The 20,098-nt window shown below is 45.7% G+C and overlaps 1 protein-coding gene across 1 annotated transcript in view; it reads left to right on the forward strand.

Annotated features, from left to right (window-relative positions):
• Nucleotides 1–20,098, forward strand: part of PAK1IP1 (PAK1 interacting protein 1) — a 60,956-nt gene that overhangs the window by 26,939 nt on the left and 13,919 nt on the right. The window contains exons 7-8 of the mRNA XM_029590645.1: nucleotides 1,205–1,302; nucleotides 17,734–17,833. Of these exons, the coding sequence (XP_029446505.1) occupies nucleotides 1,205–1,302; nucleotides 17,734–17,833 (198 nt within the window). The remainder of the gene's footprint in view (nucleotides 1–1,204; nucleotides 1,303–17,733; nucleotides 17,834–20,098) is intronic.

The following is a 20,098-nucleotide window of genomic DNA, read 5'->3' on the forward strand; positions in this document are numbered from 1 at the left end:
TTCGCGCTTGCCATGTAATTCCTCAGTGCAGCTACCCCTAACATCTACTCAGGGTAACCCTGTGGCCACTTGGATGGACCTGCCAAGCACTGCCCAGGCTGCCTGCACCTGTGCACCTACTCTTTCTCTGGCAACCTCCCACTTGCCAACTGTGTTCCTGCTTGCCTCTGAGCAAGTTCCCTGCCCGCAAGCTATCCCCTGGCGGTTTCTAATGTCAGTGGGACTGCACACAACCTAAGGACCATGTAGTTTTTAGAAAAACGCCCACAGATCAAATACTCAAAATACCAGGATTGTTAGTCATCCAAGACAGAGCTAACAAACTAAGTTTATTAACAAAAAGTAAGGAAAAAGTTTAATCTGTAAACAGGAACAGGTAAAACAAGGAATTAAACAGTAAAACTAAACACTTTCCACTACATATGTGCCTGGGGAGATCAGGGAAAAGCTGTCCACATAAGATGAACTTGTCCTCAGCACAGAGATCTGCTCCCTCTGTAATCCCAGCTGAGATTAGAGAGTTTTGTCTTCAAGGCCAGTTCTGTCTGCAGGGCCAATCAGGGACAAAATGTTAATAATCACTTATTCACCAATGGTCTTCTGACTGGTAATAGTTTTTTGGCCAGTGGCACTGCAGGATATTTAAATCTTACATGTCCTCAGGGGTGCTGGGATGTGCATGCTGTCCCTCCCAGCCTCATTCTGAGTTAAGGCAGCATCCAAAGTGTCTACTTGAACTACACTGCAGAGTTAAAACACCACTTGCAGACCAGCATAGAGGAAACTAACTCTCGTGGGGAAAAGTGTCACAGGGCAGAACAATAAACCACTGAGCATCCAAAACCCCTGTTTCGCCACAGTACTCATGCAAACTGTTCAAAGCGCAGTACAGTAAAATACTCTTAAAGACATAGAATTTACAAGCAGTGTAGTCATGTGGTGCATGTGTGTGAGAACACAGAGTCCATTAAGGCCTAGATTCTGAATACATTTTAGCCAGAGTAGTTACTCAGGCTAATCAGTTCCATTGACAGGACTCATATCTATTTTTTTTTTTTTTTTTTTGAAGAGACATGTTCATATCCTGTCCCTAACTATAGGTTTTAGGGTAGTACAAGACTGGAGCCAGACAAGTATGTGCTTTTGTATAAGGAATTTTCCAAATTTTTGCTTACTTCCCCCCCCCATCTCCCCAATCTTCCAGGACTGTTTGCTTGCTGTGGCTGGAGATGAAGAAGTTTTGAGGCTTTACGACTGTGATTCACAGAAGTGTCTTACTGAGTTCAAAGCTCATGAAAACAGGTATGCTATCTTCTAGACTTGGTGAACTGTGTCTGTGTGGTGAGGACTAACCTGCAGAAGGCCCAGCCTTGTGTCTTTTATCATTGGCCAGCTGCCTGGCCCTTGAGAGCATTTAGCCAGGGTGCCTTCAGTGCGGTCACCATGGGAGCAAGGTAGGGTTGCCAACTATCCAGATTTTCTCCGGATAGTACAGAATTTTAAGTCCAGAAGTCAGAGGACTAAAATGTCTGGAAATTGTCCTGATTTCAGCCCTCCATTCTACTGCAGCAGCTTTCGGCACCTGCATCTCCTCAACCAGCCTGAAGGAGCTGTGATTTAACTCCACGGTCAACGTTGCTGCTACGCGTGCCTGCACCCACAGCCCAGGAAGTTGGGGGTTCACCCTCTCCCTGATACAATTTGTGGCACCTTCGCACCTGCCCCACAGTCCAACAAGAAAAGCTTCAACAGGGCCTCTGCCACTTACCCTCCCACCCACGGACCTACAGCGAAATGGCCCTGCTGGGCTACAAGGCACCACTCCTGGCAGCAAAGCAAGAAAAGAGGCCCGCTGATGACTCGCCTCCTGCCTGCGGCACTTCTCCCGGCCACAGCACAACAAGGAGTGGGGCAACGAGCCCAATAAAAAACAAAAGGATCAGTGGTACTGCTGGCACTATACACCTCCTGGCTACCACCCAGAGCAAAAAAGGAAAGGGGCCACCAAAGATTCACCCTCCCACTCATGGCATCTCTCCTCCTGGCCACAGCACAACTGAAAGTGGAGCTGCCAGCACCTCTCCCCCTTACCACAGGGCAATCAATAAAGCCTACTGGCACCTTCTCTCTCATCTCTGACAAAACAAGAGGCCCAAGGGGACATAGGAGTGCTGAAAGAAAGGTCAGGAGAATGTGTGAGAGCCTGTGTTTGTGAGGAAGAGAGAGTCGGTGAGTGTGAGAGATCCTGGGTGTGTATGTATCTGTGTGTGAGGGGGAAAAGGTTGGTGAGTGTGAGCCTGTGTGTGTAAGGGAAAGAGAGCCAGCAAGTTTGTGAGAGCCTGTGTTTGTGAATAAGGGCCAGAGTTTTATTTGAGTGGGTAAGTGAGAGAGAACTTGTATGAGTGAGAGAAGGTGAGCATGTAAGAGAGGGTTTGTGAGCAATATTTCCTCTAAATAGTGAGCGTGCCTAGCCGGCACAGATTTTATCCCCTCATGCGGAAGATTGACGGGGCCATGGTAGAGCATCCCAAATCTCCAGGTGCTCCTTTGGCCCGCATGCAGAAGAAGGCAGCATCTTTGGCAGGGCTGCCGCGGATCCCACCTTGTGGCGGCCCGAGAAGAGGAGGCCTGGTAGCAGGGCCGCTGCAGATCCCATCTCACAGCAGTCTGAAAAAATCAGGGCCACTGCAGAGTCCATGCTGTGGTGACTTGCAAAGAGGAGGCCCAGAGGCGAGAGTGAGACTGAGGCCCTGTAGGGGGTGTGTATGTGCGAGAGTGAGTTGAGAGCATGTTTGTGTGTGTGTGACAGCATATGAGTGAGAGCGAGAGCCTGTGTGTTTGAGTGAGACAGCATGTGAAAGAGAGAGCCAGTTTTTTTTTCTGTTATTTCACGTTATAAGAAGTCTGGCTTGTGGTTTCCAGCAGCATGTTTCTATTAATTCTTTATGCTCTCTGTATTTGTTGAGGATCAGACTGTTGTACATGTGTGACCAAGGTGAGTTATTCTGCTAGTGTATAGTTTCTGTGTAGGGCTCTATAGCAGCCTGCCTTGCTGAGTTTCCTAATAGGGTGGTGTATTGATGTTTTAGGGCCTGGTGTAATATTTGTAGCATTGTCTTTTCTTAGGTAGGGTTTTTACTTTTTGAGTGCTGGCAGTTAGTGCTGTTTTGTTTTGGGAGGTTTACTGTAGTGTAATTATAATTCAGTTTACTCATTGCTTTCTGGTGGCCAAGCCCACATCCAACACAAATAGACCTATTACCATATGGGTTACAAATGACTTTTTTGCAGTGTTTTCTGTGTGGCACTATAGCAGTACATGTAAATAGACTATACATGTTGTAAGTCTATACTTTGAATGTTCTTTTCCATGTAAAATCTGTTATAACTGCATAATTTTTAATTGTATGTGAGGGAGGGAGTTGCACAAGGCTATAAACTTTGCCTAAGGCACTTAATATCCTTGCACCAGCCCTGTGATGGGTAAAGGGGTGTGATATTAGGTAAAAAAAAAAAAAAAAAAAAAAAAAAAGCGCAAGATAGTGGGGAGAAGTTGGTGTTGGGTTGCATGTGGGAATATGTATGCTCATCTACCCAAAGCATTGTCCTCTCACACCGAGGATGTCTCCCCCAGGGCTACTGCCCTGGATGGAAGGGTTAGGTCGGCTTTCATAGTTGGTGATTTGATTATTAGGAATGTAGATAGCTGGATGGCTGGTGGGCGTGAGGATCGCCTGGTAACATGCCTACCTGGTGTGAAGGTGGCAGACCTCACTCGTCACCTAGATAGGATTTTAGATAGTGCTGGGGAGGAGCCAGCTGTCGTGGTATATGTGGGCACTAACGATATAGGAAAATGTGGGAGGGAGGTTCTGGAAGCCAAATTTAGGCTCTTAGGTAGAAAGCTGAAAACTAGAGCCTCTAGGGTAGTATTCTCTGAAATGCTCCCTGTTTCACACGCAGGTCCCCAGAGGCAGGCAGAGCTCCTGAGTCTGATGGTGCAAGGAAGAGGGATTCAGTTTTGTAAGGAATTGGGGAACATTTCGGGGAAGGGGAAGTCCTTTTTTTTTTTTTTTCTGAAGGGATGGGCTCCACGTTAACCAGGTGGAACCATGCTGCTGGTGCTAACATTTAAAAAGGAGGTAGAGCAACTTTTAAACTAGAACAAAGGGGAAAGCTGACAGTTGCTCAGCAGCGCATGGTTCGGAGAGAGGTATCTTCAAAGGATACTAATGATGCATTAGAATTAGGGCATCCCAACAGTGAGGTTCCAATAATAAGAAAAGTAGTCCAAGTGCCTGTAACTAAAAACTCACCTGAGCTAAAAAATTCTAACTTATCCCTATTAATTAAAAAGCAGAATGAAAATACAAACAGAAAACAAACTTTGAAATGTTTGTATGCTAATGCCAGAAGTCTAAGAAGTAAGATGGGAGAATTAGAATGTACAGCAGTGAATGATGACATAGACTTAATTGGCATCTCAGAGACATGGTGAAAGGAGGACAACCAATGGGACAGTGCTATACTGGGGTACAAATTATATCACCATGACAGAGAGGAGCACCCGGGAGGTGATGTAGCGCTTTATGTCCGGGATGGCATAGAATCCAACAGGATAAGCACCCTGCATGAGACTAAATGCACAATTGAATCTTTATGGGTAGAAATCCCTTGTGTTTTGGGGAAGACTACAGTGATAGCAGTATACTACTGTCTACCTTTCCAAATTAATGGGAGAGAGAGTGAAATGCTAAGGAGAAATTAGGGAAGTTAATCAAATTAGAAGTGCAGTAATAATGGAAGATTTCAATTATCCCAATATTGACTGGGTAAATGTAACATCAGGACATGCTAGAGAGAGAGAGTTCCTGGATGGAATAAATGACAGTTTTATGGAGCAATTGGTTCAGGAACCAATGAGAGAAGGAGCAATTTTAGATCTAAGTTTTAGAGAACAGGATTGTGGTGAGAGAAGCAATGGTGGTGTGGTTGCTTGGCAATAGTGATCATAAGATGATCACATTTGAATTGACAGCAAGGGGGACGTAAAGTAAATCTATAGTTCCCTGTACGTACCAGGATCAGTCCAGACCGTGGGTTATGTCCCCCTTCCAGCAGATGGAGTCAGAGCAAAAACTGAGAGGGCGGTCCCTCATGACTGGTGCGCACCCTCTGTAAACCTTCAGTATTTCTCTGACTCCAGCAGATTCGAGTTGCACCTTCGATTCTCCCATTTTCTTTCTGTGAGAATAGTCTTTTTGTTGATTTATTTCTCCTGTTTTCTTGTTAACACTTTTTACTTGGATGGATCTTATTAAAAAAAAAAAGAAAGGCAAAGGCTTTTCCTTGTAGCTTTGCTCTACTTTCTTTGGGCTGTCCTGCTGCAGAGCTTTCATTCAGTGGCAGACCTGTCATCTTTTGTATTTATTGCTGTATCGTTTTTTATTTTTTTATTTATTTATTTAAAATTTTTATATACCGGCATTCATGTTGCAAACACATCATGCCGGTTTACATATAACAGGGGTGTACAGTAAACAATTCAATAACCTATTTGTGTAGAAGGAAGCAGTTACAAATAACAAGGTAATAGAACTGGGAGGAGAGAAGAAAAGAAAGAGAATAACATTAGGTATAGGTATTTACATTAGTAATAACATTTTTACATGTGGAAGTGGTAGAATCTGGCTGAATAGAATTAATCGGTGTCCGGGAAAGCTTTTTTAAACAGCCAGGTCTTAAGTCTCTTCCTGAAGGTTGGGAGGCTGGGCTCCTGTCTAAGGTCCGGTGGGATGGAGTTCCATAGAAGGGGGCCGGCTGTTGAAAAGGCCCGATCTCTCAAGGTAATGTGTTTGGTAGTTTTGGCTGGGGGCACTTGAAGAGATCCTCTGAGTGTGTCTCTTGTTGGTCTGGAGGAGTTATAAATTTGGAATGGGACTTGTAAGTCGAGTGGGGTGTGTTGATGGATGGTTTTGTATATTATGGAAAGAGATTTGTAGAGGATTCTAAAGTGAACAGGCAACCAGTGGAGATCTTTTAGGATTGGAGATATATGGTCCCTCCTCCTGGAGTTTGTCAGTAATCTTGCCGCAGCGTTTTGTAACATCTGGAGGGGTCTAGTATAGGAGGAAGGTAGGCCCAGAAGGATAGAGTTACAGTAATCGATCTTAGAAAAAATGATAGCTTGTAGAATGGTTCTGAAGTCCTGAGTGTGGAAGAGTGGTCTAATTCTTTTCAGAACTTGGAGTTTGTGGAAACAGTCCTTGGTGGTTCTGTTGATGTAAGCTTTAAGGTTCATCCGGTTATCAATTAATACTCCTAGATCTCTCACCTGTGTAGTAGTTGGGATAGTTGGAGGATTAGAGATGGCATTATTATCTGGGGAGATGAGAAGCAGTTCTGTTTTAGAGGAGTTTAAAACTAGGTTTAGGTTAGCCAGGAGATGTTTAATTTCGAAGAGACAGTTTTCCCAGTGAACCAATGTTTTTGTGTAAGATTCTTTGATGGGTATCACGATCTGGATGTCGTCGGCGTAGAGGAAATGTTTGAGGTTAAGGTTGGAGAGGAGTTGGCAGATAGGTAAAAGATAAATGTTAAAGAGTGTAGGTGACAGTGAGGAGCCCTGGGGGACACCTATGGATGCGTCCATTCGTGAAGATTCTTTGTTCTGTATCTTAACCTTGAAGCCTCTGTTGGAGAGAAAAGATTTAAACCATGAGAGAGCTGTGCCTGAGATACCTATAGAAGCCAGAATGGAAGTGAGAATGGAATGATTGACCGTATCAAAGGCGGCTGATAGGTCCAGTAGAATTAAGAGGAAGGATTGGCCTTTGTCAAGGCCCATTAATATGAAGTCAGACATGGAGATGAGGAGGGATTCTGTGTTCAGTGACTTGCGAAATCCGTATTGTGATTGGAATAGGATTTTGTTTTCTTCTATGTATTCGGAGAGTTGAGTATTGACAACTTTTTCTAGAATCTTGGCTATGAATGGGAGATTGGCGATAGGACGGAAGTTGTTGGGGTCTTTAGGATCCAAGTTGGGTTTCTTGAGTAGAGGTTTGATGGAGGCCAATTTGAGGTCGTCAGGATATAGTCCTTGGGAGAGTGAGCAGTTTATGATGTCCGACAAGGTTTTAGCGATGGAGTCAGGGATGGCCAGGAGCAGTTTGGTGGGGATAGTATCCAAAGGATGGGAGGAAGGTTTCATTCTTCTTATAAGAGTTTGTATCTCTAAGATAGAGATGGGTTCAAGTGTTTCCAGACCATTGTTGTTGAGGGATGATTGTTGAAGAGACTGGTAAAGAGCAGGGTCGGTGGGATTAGAAGGCAGATGAGTTAGAAGGCTGTTGACTTTGTTGTGAAAATGAAGAGCAAGTTCTTCAGCTTTGGGTTGTGCTAGGTCGTTGGGAATCTCCTGTGGGATGATTTGGGTGAGATTGGAGACATAGGCGAAGAGGGCTTTTGCGTCGAAGATTAAGTGGTGAATCTTGGATGCATAGTAGTCCCTTTTGGATTTAGAGGTAGTTGACTTGTATTGATGGAGGGTGGCTTTGTAGATGGATCGTGTATTGGTGCTTGGGGATTTGCGCCAGTCGCTCTCTTTCTGTCTTAGATTTTGTTTTAGCTTTCTTAGTTCTTCCGTGAACCATGGTTGTCTTTTGGAGGCGTTTGGGAGTGATTTTTTGGTTGCTAGCGGACATAGCTTGTCGGCTATGGAATCTGTGATGGCTTTCCAAGAGCGGAGAGCTGTGTTCGGGTTTGAGAGATCAATGGATGGAAGTTGAGAGGCTAGGTGGGAGCTGAGGTCTTCTGTAGAGCAGGATCTTCTGTATGGGAAAGATGGTGAGGGCCCTTTGGAGGTGGAGGGTTTGTTCAATGAGAATGCGGTTGAGATAAGTGAGTGATCAGACCAAGGGACCTTCTTGCTTTTGAGGCGTGAAGAATGTTTGATGCCTGGGTTAATAAAGATAAGATCCAGCGTGTGGCCTGCTTTGTGTGTGGGTTTGGTAACTAGTTGTTTGAAACCCAGGGCTGAGAGGGCAGAGAGAAAGGATTCACAGCTGGATGATGGGGTAGGATTGTCCACATGCAGATTAAAATCTCCTAGGATGATTGCTGGAGCGTCCAGTTTGATGAGGGTTGTGATTTCCTCTACTAAGGGGGAGGGGTCTGTCTCAAGGAGGCCCGGAGGGGCGTAGACGAGTAGGATTTGTAGTTGTTCCGAGGTGAAGAGACCCATTTCTAGTTTAGAGTCTGAGTTGTATGGGTGCTGGATGAACCCGAGGTCTTTTTTTGATGCAAATAGGAGTCCTCCTCCTCTTTTTTTCAGTCGGGGGATGGAGAAGATGTCGTAGTTTGATGTGGGAAGTTGGTTTATAATTGCTGTGTCCGTGGGTTTGAGCCATGTTTCTGTTATAGCACATATATCTGGTTTGGTATCAAGGAGATAGTCGTTGAGGATTAGAGATTTCTTGGACAGAGATTGTGCATTGAATAGTGAAAGTGAGAATACAGTGAGGCCTAAGAGTTGGGTGATGGGTGTTATCAAAATTGGGGTGAATGATTTAAGGTTTCGATGTAGCGCCTGTCGTTTGTGTTGTAGTATGAATGATCTGTTCGGTTTTCCTATTGCTGACAGGCTGTGTTGTAAAATAGGTATTGGGAAGGTGGGGAACATTTTAGCGTGTAGTGCTTGTGTTGTAGTGGTGCTGCGTTAGTGCTGTTGATGGACCGAGGGGCGAAGGCAGTCTTTGTGAGTCTTTTGTTTTAATGTAGAGTGCTGAGAGGTAGTTGTTTTGCTGTTGCTTGAGTGTTGTTTTGGGGGTAACTTTCCTTTTACAGGGCTGTCATTTGATTCCTTTAGGGGTGAAGTTGGTGGTCCAACCTCTCCCCCTCTATCGACCCGCTGCCTGGAGATGTCTATTCCTCAGGGCAGCCCCTAAGCTTCAGAGATGTGACATCCCTCTGGCTTGAGAAAAAAAACAAAACTGAACAGGTCGTTAAAGTTCATCAGGCAGCGTAGGACTTTGATTTTGTTCCTGCTATCGAAGGTTTTCGGAGGTCTGGGTTCCAAGCCCTTCTTTTCTTGTCTCCATGCCGCGGCTGACGCGATGCAGCGCCTGCGGGGAGCCCAGTTCGAGGCTCGAAGACCTGTGTGCTCTGTGCCTCCCTGGCGTGGAGGGCACCTCGAGTCCTAGAGGGCGGTCTGTTTCGCACGCAAATGTGCGCCAGGCTCTGAGGAGGTCGGCCCCGTTCCCGTCCAACGCGGGAACTGCGGCCATCTTGGATCCACTACTTGCTGCTCCAGCGCTACCTCCCAGGGATTCAGACCAGGACGGACCTCATTCTCCTCCGGTTCTCTTTCCGGCACACCTCCCCGATGCGGAGCCGCCCTCAGAGGACCCTCCTGCCCTCCCCTCCAGCCATCCCTCCCCCGGAGCCTTTTTCCACAGAATTTATTCTGCTGATGCATGGGGCTTATTTGGCAAGGCTCAGCCAGCACTAGGATGCGGTTTTGGCTCCCCCTCCTTTTAAAGTGGTCAGTCTGGGGGAACTCCCGGACGTGTCAGGGGGGCCTTGGGGATTGGTACAGTCATGGCCTGGTACAGCACCAGTATTCTGGCCCTGCCGTTCCAGTGGTCCCTTCGGGATCCTCTAGGGTTCAGCCGGTTGCCCACCCAACCGGTCCTGACCCTCCACTCCCAAAGGACCTTGCAGTGGACCCTGATCTAGATGACTCGACGCCCTCGGCGCGAGTCAAAGGGCATGTTCCTCAGGTTCTACGCCTTTTCCAGAGCGATGAGATGGTTCCGCTTATCTCACATGTCCTGGCCATATCAGATATTGAGGCCCCCCCAGGAGGCTCTGCCGCCAGCACTGCACCAATGAGAGGGGATCCCATCCTACCAGGGCTCAAGCCACCTTCTTTTCATCCTATGCTCCTCCAATTGCTGTCCAGGGGGTGGGAGACTCCAGAGGCCTCTCTGCGGGTTTGCAGAGAGGCCAGAGACTGTATCCACTCCCCGAGGAGTCCCTGGAACTACTTAAGGTACCGAAGGTGGATGCGTCTGTATCCGTAGTCATGGCTAGGACACCTATTCCTGTGACTGGAGGAGCAGCCCTCAGGGATTTGCAGGACCGCAAACCTGAGGTGTATTTGAAGAGAGTGTTTTGAGGCGTCCGCTTTGGGAGTTCAGGCTGCTGTTTGTAGCTCCCTGATGCAGCAAGCATGACTCCGGTGGATCCAACAACTACTCAGGACCTGCCTCCAGGGGGCGGAAAGGCTAGAAGCCGTCATAGCATATGGCGCGGACACGCTGTATGATCTCCGGGTGCTGGCCAGATCTATGATTTCCGTAGTCTCAGCTCGGCGCCTCCTCTGGCTCAGGACCTGGTCTGCGGATTCCTCCTCCTAGTCTCAACTCTGCTTCCTTCCCTTCAAGGGTAAGTTGTTCTTTGGAGAGGAGATGGAGCAACTTATTAAGTCGCTAGAGGAGCATAAGGTACTTGTTACCGGAAGATCGTCCTTTGATATCCAGAACTTACAGCTCCGCGCGAAAGAGTTTCAGAGGACAACTGCGCTTCTGCCAGGTGCGGCCAGTGTCCCACAGGCCTCCCTCGTCTAGATCGCAGTCCTGGTCTCATTCCTTTCAGGGATGAAGATCAGCCCGAGACACCCTCGCTCAAGGGACTGCCACTATATCTTCACAATGAAACATCGTCAGCCCACTCTTCGATTCCCCGGATAGGGGGACGCCTGTCGCTCTTCTACGAGGAGTGGGTCACAATCACCTCAGACCAGGGCATCCTGGATATTCTACAACACTGTTACGCTTTAGAATTTGCTCGACCTCTCAGACAGGTTTGTCATTTCTCCGTGCGGACTAAGAAAACAGGGCACAGTACGTCAAGACGCTAGACCGCCTCCTGGATCTGGGAGCCATTCTTCTGGTGCCACTACCGGAACAAGGACTCTGCCATTATTCCATCTACTTTGTAGCCCCCGAGCAAGAAAGCTCCTTCCGGCCAATCCTGGATCTCCAGATGGTCAACAGGATGCTCAAGATACCACACTTCAGGATGGAAACTCTGTGCTCAGGGATTGCTGCGGTGTGCCGGGGAGAGTTCCTGGCGTCCTTGGACTTGACTGAGGCTTATCTTCATATCCCCATCCTGAATGAGCATCAGTGCCTCCATCGCTTCAAGATTTTGGGGCAGCTCTTCCAGTTCCAGGCCCTGCCATTCGGCCTGGCAACCACTCCTTGCACCTTTACCAAGGTGATGGTAGTGGGGGCGGCGGCCCTGAGGAAGGAACGGATCCTGGTCCCTTGACTTTCTGGGAGATCATTTCGACATCAAAGTAGGCACAGGCTCTCTTCGTCTGGAGCAGGCCCAATCGCTCCTTGCTTAGGTTCAGCGTTTCGGTACCTCAGTCCCAGACTGTGGGAAATCTATCTCCAGTTGCTAGGTTCCATGGCCTCCACGACAGATGTTGTGCCTTGGGCCTTTGCCCACATGCGTCCCTTACAAAGAGCATTACTCTCCCGTTGGAAGCCGGTATCACAGGAATTTCAGGCTCCTCTGCCAATTCCGCCCCTACTCAAGGACAGCCTGACCTGGTGGCTCGACCTGGATCATTTGCTTTGATGAGTAGAGCTTGAGGTTCCACAGTGGGTACTCTTTACAGCAGACGCCGGCCTTACCGGCTGGGGCCAGTGTGCAGTCAGCACTCGACACAGGGCCAGTGGACACAAGAACAGGCAACTTGGCCAATCCACTGTCTAGAGACAAGAGTGGCCCATCTTGCGCTGCAGCGTTTTCTGCCCCTAGCAGAAGGCCGAGCAGTCCGGATCCTCTCCGACAACACCACGACTGTGGCGTACATCAATCATCTGGGGAACAAGAAGTCTCCATGTGACACAGGAGACGAACAAGCTGATGCCGTGGGCGGAACTCCACCTGTCTCATCTGGCGGCGTCTCACATTGTAGGGGTGGACAATGTTCAGGCGGCTTTTTTAAAGTTGCCAGCGCTTAGATCCGGGAGAATGGGAACTGTCCTAGGAGGTAGTGGCACTACTCGTCACGCGATGGGGGACTCCCCATCTGGATCTGATGGCCACGCAAAGGCTCCGTGCTTTATCAGCCGCAGAAGGGAGCACGGAGCAGAAGGTGTCGCTGCTCTAGCCCTCCCGTGGCCGAGGAACATCCAATGTTCCGTGTTCCCACCTGGGTCCCTGGTGGGCAGAATGTTCCAAAGAATAGAGGGTCACCAGGGGCCCATGATCCTCGTGGCTCCGGAGTGGCCTCGTCGGCCGTGGTTCGCAGACTTAGTCAACCTAGCGGTGGATGGCCCACTGCACCTGGGGCATCTGTCGAATCTCCTATGGCAGGGACCAGTAATTTTCGACCAGGTAGATCACTTCTGTCTAGCGGCCTGGCTTTTGGAATGGCGCCGGCTGAGGAGACGAGGGTATCCAGCGGCGGTTATCTCCACTCTTCTCAAGGCTAGGAAGCTTTCCACATCCAGGTCCTATGTCCGAGCTTGGAAAGTGTTTGAGGCTTGCAGCCAGTCCTCGCGTCTCTCTCCACGGCGTGCAACCATAGCCCAGATCTTGTCATTCTTACAGCGAGGGCTGAAGAGAGGATTAACCTACAATTTTCTCCGAATTCAGGTGGCAGACTTAGGTGCTCTAGTTCATCATCGGGATAGCCCTCCTCTTGCGACACACCCAGGTGTGGTCCGATTCTTGAAGGGAGTAAAGCATGTGAAACACCGATTCGCAGTTTATGCTCTTCGGGGAGTTTTTGATTTTGATCCTTCGTATTCTTGGCGGGCCGCCCTTTGAACCGCTGTAGAGCGCTACCCTCAAGGACCTGACTCTTAAGACAGTTTCCTTGGTTGCCATCTGTTCCACTCGCAGAATCTTGGCGCTGCACGCCTTGTCATATAGAGAGCCTTATCTCCGCTCTACGGATCCCGGAGTATCCTCTGGTATCGCACCATCTTTCCTTCCAAAGGTGGTCTCGTCTTTTCATCTGAATCAGTTGGTGGAACTGCCATCATTCCAGGATGAGGTTTCCAAGAAGCTCAGGCGCCTAGATGTCAAGCTAGTCCTCCTTCGATTTCAGGAGGTTACTAACGACTTCCGCTTATCAGATCATCTTTTTGTCTTCTGGAGTGGTACCAAGAAGGGGAACTAGGCTTCAAAGACGACCATTGCCCGATGGATGAAGGAAGCAATCTCTACCACGTACATTGGCGCGGGGCATTAGCCCCAGATAGTATTAAAGCTCATTCTCGCCGAGCGGTCTCTCCGCAGGAATTTTGCCGAGCGGCCACTTGGAAGTCTTTGTCCACTTTTGTGCATCACTATCGCTTGAATCTGCAGTCAATGACCTCTGGTTCTTTTGGGGCTCAGTTCATTCGAGCTGGGATATCAGGGGCCCACCCTATTTAAGGGAAACTTTAGTACATCCCACGGTCTGGATTGATCCTGGTACCTACAGGGAAAAGAAAATTATTTCCTTACCTGTTAATTTTAGTTCCTGTAGTACCATGGATCAGTCCAGACGCCCACCCTAAGGATTTTGGGTTTTTTTCTTTGAGTTAATCCTTCAGCTCGACGGTGTAATCATTTTAGGACCTGTTTGGGACTGACTGAGAGTTCACATTGCAAGTTTGCGTATTCAGATTTACAGTTTGATATTCAATTTAGTTGATATTCATTTTTGTATTGATCCATCCAAGGGGTTTTTCTTTGCTGCTTGGATATTCTTAATACTGAAGGTTTACAGAGGGCGCACCAGTCATGAGGGACCGCCCTCTCAGTTTTTGCTCTGACTCCATCTGCTGGAAGGGGGACATAACCCACGGTCTGGACTGATCCATGGTACTACAGGAACGAAAATTAGCAGGTAAGGAAATAATTTTCTTCTCTAGCACTAAACTTTCAAAAGGGAAACTTTGACAAAATGAGGAAAATATTTAATTTAATTAAAAAAAACAAAAAAAAAACTGAAAGTTGCAGCTACAAAGGTAAAAAGTGTGCAACAAGCATGGACAGTATTTAACAATACCATCTTAGAAGCACAGTCTAGATGCATTCCACACATTAAGAAAGGTGGAAGGAAGGCCATACGATTGCTGGCATGGTTAAAAAGTAAGGTGATAGAGGCTATTTTAGCCAAAAGATCTTCATTCAAAAATTGGAAGAAAGATCCATAAGAGGAAAATAGGATAAAGCTCAAGCATAGGGAAGTTAAATGTAAGACAATAAGAAATTGCCATGCTGGGTCAGACCAAGGGTCCATCAAGCCCGGCATCCTGTTTCCAACAGAGGCCAAACCAGGTCACAAGAACCTGGCAATTACCCAAACATCAAGAAGATCCCATGCTACTGATGCAATTAATAGCAGTGGCTGTTAGCTAAGTAAACTTGATTAATAGCAGTTAATGGACTTCTCCTGCAAGAACTTATCCAAACCTTTTTTGAACCTAGCTACACTAACTGCACTAATCACATCCTCTGGCAACAAATTCCAGAGCTTAATTGTGCGTTGAATGAAAAAGTATTTTCTCCAATTAGTCTTAAATGTGCTACTTGCTAATTTCATGGAATGCCCCCTGGTCCTTCTATTATTCGAAACTGTAAATAACATTCACATCTACTCGTTCAAGACCTCTCATGATCTTAACGACCTCTATCATATCCCCCCTGAGCCGTCTCTTCTCCAAGCTGAACAGCCCTAACCTCTTCAGCCTTTCCTCATAGGGAAGCTGTTCCATTCCCCTTATCATTTTTATCGCCCCTCTCTGTACTTTCTCCATCGCAACTACATCTTTTTTGAGATGCGGCGACCAGAATTGTACACTGTATTCAAGGTGCGGTCTCACCATGGAGCGATACAGAGGCATTATGACATTTTCCGTTTTATTCACCATTCCCTTCCTAATAATTCCTAACATTCTGTTTGCTTTTTTGACTGCCGCAGCACACTGAGCTGACGATTTCAAAGTATTATCCACTATGATTCCTAGATCTTTTTCCTGGGTGGTAGCTCCTAAGGCTAAGAGAATTTGAAAAGAAGTTGGCTGTAGAGGCAAAAACCAATAATAAGCTTTTAAAAATGTATTCAAAACAGCCTGCGGGGGGGGGGGGGGATGGTTGGACCATTATATGATCGAGGGGTTAAAGGGCCACTTAGGGAAGATAAGGCCATTGCGGAAAGACTAAACACATTCTTTGCTTCGGTGTTTACTGAAGAGAATATTGGGGAGATTCTCATCCTGGAAACTGTTTTCAAGGGTGATGAGTCAGATGAACTGAACCAAATTATGATGAACTTGGAAGATGTAGTAGGCCAGATTGACAAACTGAGAAGTAGTAAATTTGCCTAGACCAGATTGTATACACTCCAGGGTTCTGAAAGAACTAAAAAAAATGAAATTTCAGAACTATTAGTAAAAAGTTTTAATCTATCATTAAAATCATCCAGGGCACCTGAAGACTGGAGGGTGGCCAATGTAACCCTGATATTTAAAAAGGGCTCCAGGGATGATCTGGGAAACTATAGACCGGTGAGCCTGACTTCAGTGCTGGGAAAAATCTTGGAAACTGTTATAAAGAATAAAATTACAGAACATTTAGATAGACATGGTTTAATGGGCCTCAGCCAACATGGATTTACCCAAGGAAAGTCTTGCCTCACAGATCTCCTACATTTTTTTGAAGGGGTGAATAAACAGGTGGATGAAGTTGAACCAGTAGATGTGGTGAATTTTGGATTTTCAAAGGCATTCGACAAAGTCCCTCATGAGAGGCTTCTAAGAAATCTAAAAAGTCATGGAATAGGAGGTGATGGCCTTTTGTGGATTGCAAACTGGTTAAAAGACAGGAAACAGAAGTATTAAATTGTCTATTTCACAGTGGGAAAAGATAGAGTGGGGTGCTTCAGGGATCTGTACTTAGACTGGTGCTTTTTAATATATTTATAATTGATCTGGAAAGGGACACGACCAGTGAAGTGCTTAAATTTGCAGATGACACAAAATTATGCAAAGTAGTTAAATCTCAAGCAAATTGTGGCAAATTGCAGGAGGACCTTGTGAGACTGAAAGATTGGGCATCCAAATGGCAGATGAAATTTAATGTGGACAAGTGCAAGGTAATGCATATAGGAAAAAATAACCCTTGTGGTTACACAATGTTAGGTTCCACATTAGGAGTTACCACCCAGGAAAGAGATCTAGGCGTCATAGTGGATAACAAATTGAAATCATCAGCTTATTCTGCTGTAGCAGTCAAAAAAGCAAACAGACTGTTAGGAATTATTAGGAAGAGAATGGCAAATAAAATGGTGGATGTTATAATGCATCTTTCACTCCATGGTGAGACCGCACTTTGAATACTATGTGCAGTTCTGGTTACCACATCTCAAAAAAAAAAAAGATATAGTTGCGATGAAGAAGGTACAGAGAACGGCGACCAAAATGATAAAGGGGATGGAAAGGGCTGTTCAGCTTGGAGAAGAAATGGCTGAGGGGGTATAAAATAGAGATCTACAAAATCATGAAAGTATTTGAACAGGTTAATGTAAATTGGTTATTTACTCTCTGATAATAGGACTAGGGAGCACTCCATGAAGTTAGCAAGTAGCACATTTAAAACAAATCGAAGAAAATTCTTTTTCACTCAACACATAATTAAGTTCTGGAATTCATTGCCAGAGGATGTGGCTACAGCAGTTAGTGTAGCTGGGTTTAAAAAAGGTTTGGATAAGTTCCTAGAGCAGAAGTCCATAAACTGCTATCAATAAGGATTAGTAGCCTGGGATCTATTCATTTACTGTTTGGGTACTTGCCAGGTACTTCTGACTTGGCTGGCCACTGTTGGACACAGGATGCTTAGCTTGATGGATCCTTGATCTGACCCAGTATGGCATATCTTATGTTCTATATTCTTATATCAACTGGTCAGACTGGATGGACCAATTTGGGCTTCATCTGTATCATACTATGAGACCGATCACTGGCTCCAGGAATAAGCAACAATAATGTGGCAAAATAGATTTCACGAGTTTAGTAAGTTTGTGTGACTTGATAAAATGACAAGTATTTGTGATTTCTTCAAATCAAATACAGGTTTTCCTAATGGTGGGGTTGGCAGTTGTTAAGTAGTTATAGTTTTCCTGACTGTTCTTTTAGAATGTTGTTTGTATTTTTATATTTGGGATCATTTTGGTTGTGCCTTGGTTTGTGCACAGCTTTCTAGTAATAAAGCAGGTAATAAAAGTTTAAAATAAATAATCATGTGGAAAGACAAAGGTGAAAAGTTTACTCTGTGCATCAAAGTGTTTGCAATTTCCACATTTGAAAGTTGGCAGCCCTTGGACAAGGGGATGGAGAAACCTCAGCAGTTGACCCCATGCTCCATGTCTCTTGGCCAGAGATCGGTATTGCAGTATTGAGGAAGTTGGGGAAAGTAAGGTAAAAGTCAGATGTGTAGAAACCACAACTTGATGGTCTGAGGCACTCAGTCTTTGGGTTCCCCCTGAATCTGGCGGTAGGTGGGATCAGGTACAGGAGCTGGAGGATGCTGATTCTAATGCAGTTTGCAGCAAAGCCTGGTATGGGTCAGTCACTGGAATGTTAATGCAGCTTGGATTATTTTGATCTGTTTGTCCCTTTCCATACATTTTTCACACCCCATCTCTTCTTTTTGCGTTAGAGTAAAAAGCATCTACAGTTTTGAATTAGATGACTTCTGTTTTATTGTGTCAGCATCCAATGATGGATATATCAAAGTGTGGCGGCTTGATCCAAACAAAGTGAGTGCTTTTTGTTTTTCATTTGAAATGATCAATTTAAGTGGGCATTTGGATCAGAAGTTTTTTTTATTTCAGGAAAAATGTTATTTTTGCTAGTTTGGCTTGTTCTCTAGAATTTATTTATTTCATAGTTTGTATAAACTGCCTTCCTAGCTTTAATAAGGATAAACGTGTGCATCTCCCTAGATGGGTTTTTTTTTCCCTCTTGACTAGTAGTATTAGAATTTTCTAAATTGTTCTTCTTGTTTTAGAGGGACTTTTTCTCAAACAAGGTGCACCCAGATTTCTTGCATTCTTTCGACAGTATCGCATCACATCTTTGAAAAGTCCGGGTCTGCTGCACAGTAAATGAATCGGTCTGGCTAACAGACAAACTCCCAGCCAGCCAACCACAAATAGGTTTACAAAGACCAGTGCTCTGTTGAGCTTAATTTGAAAGATCCTCGTACATCTTGGTCCTGGCTTAATAATTTAATAACAAATATTTAATCCGCACTCTCCAAAGTTCAGGGTGGGATACAACTAAAAACATACACACTAATAGAAATCATAACTAGAACAAACACAATTCAGACAGATGACAGTGCAACCTTCAATGTTCCATTGACAAACTATACTGATGGCAGAGGATAAAGAGATTCAAAGGCCTCTCTGAATGGGAATTTTTTCAAGAGCTTCCTAAAGGATGAAATGTCCCTCAGTTCTGACAATTATATTCCACATTTGTAAATGTTATTGTGGTCTGTATATTTTATTGTTTTTAGTATCATAATTATGCTATTTACATGTTTTATGTTTTGTGGTAGTTAAAAAAAAAAAAAAAAAAAAATCTAATTATTGCTTTATTTGTTTTTATGAATTGTATAATATAACTGTGTATTTTGTAAATTGCTTGGGATTGCAGACTGATGGTATATAAATGAAATTAAAATAGATAAATGATCCAAGGTGCAAAAGTTGATAGAAACCATGAAAAAAAAAGCGCCGATGTCCATACATAACACAGGCCTCCTTTGCCTCTCCTGGCACTTGTGGAGCATTTACACTTCATTTTTGGCTACACTGGCACCCTATGGTAATAGAATGTGACCTCAAGTGCATAGACAGGAAGTAGGAGGGAGGCTTTCTACTGTAGAGCTCAGCAATGACTCTCTTAACTCTTTAAATGTAAATGGGGGTATTTTTCGTGGCCCAGCAGTTTTATGCAGGATGAAGATGTTGCAGTTCTTAGAAGAGATGAGTGCAGAGTAGATGGCTATTATTGCAAACAGTGATCAATGGTTTAAAAAAGTATTTTTTTTTTGGGGGGGGGGGGGTGGGGGTGGTTCTCACTTGCATGTGGACTTTCTTCCTAATTTTAGGTGGGCATTATTTTTCTCAGATTGTGGTTGTGTGGCACAGTAATGTTCTGTTTTTGGACTGTAGGTAGGTAGGAATTTGTTTTAGTTTGTATCCACAACTCTTGAATGTCATCAAAGCCTCTTGATTAGAGAATGAAAGCTCTACGGAAGAACGCATTGGGAACAACCATTGCAGAATGATAGGGGACCAGAGACCTTGACTATACTGTTGGAGCAGGCTGCTATCTCAGGCAGCAGAACGTTGGGATACCTACGGGTTAGTAAAAAAGTATCCAACCTTTCAAAAAAAGAGAAAATGTCACTTAGGCCAGCAGTGGTGAGTCTGTGAGTGTTGCGCTCCGGGGTGGACCCTTGTCCTGGGGCAAGGGTGGAATGGCTCCTGAAAGGGAGCAGGAGGTAGCTGGCCCCAGGCGGCGGAGCATTGAAGGAGACAGAGGCTAGATAGAGCTTCACCACTGGAAGGGACCCGGGCTGCTTGGACTTAGGTGGACCTCGCAGGATCTCCTGGGAGAATGGAAATCCGGCGTGCCCACAGACACAGAAGGAGCGCGGTCAGGTTCGAGCTGGAGCAGGGAGAACTAGAACAGAGTTGGTGATGACAAGGCGAGGAACAGAGCCAGAATCTGGAGGCAAGGTCAGGCAGGCGACAGGTCAATGTCCATAGATCAGTCCGAGGAGTGGTCACCGAAGCAAGGGTCAAATACCAGAGGTCAGATGTAGTCAGAGGCAAGTAGAGGTCTAGAGGCAGGCGGCAGACAGGCGAGTAGGTCTGGAACAGGCTGGGGTCTGAGGCAAGTCAGGAACAAGCCAAGGTCAGTACCAGAAGTCAGTCCGAGGGTACTACCGGGAAGGCAGATAGACAAACACAGGAACAGGCAGGACTCAGGAATGAGGATGCAGGAAC

This window comes from Rhinatrema bivittatum, chromosome 2 (assembly GCF_901001135.1).
Source record: "Rhinatrema bivittatum chromosome 2, aRhiBiv1.1, whole genome shotgun sequence".
Taxonomy (NCBI): Eukaryota; Metazoa; Chordata; class Amphibia; order Gymnophiona; family Rhinatrematidae; genus Rhinatrema; species Rhinatrema bivittatum.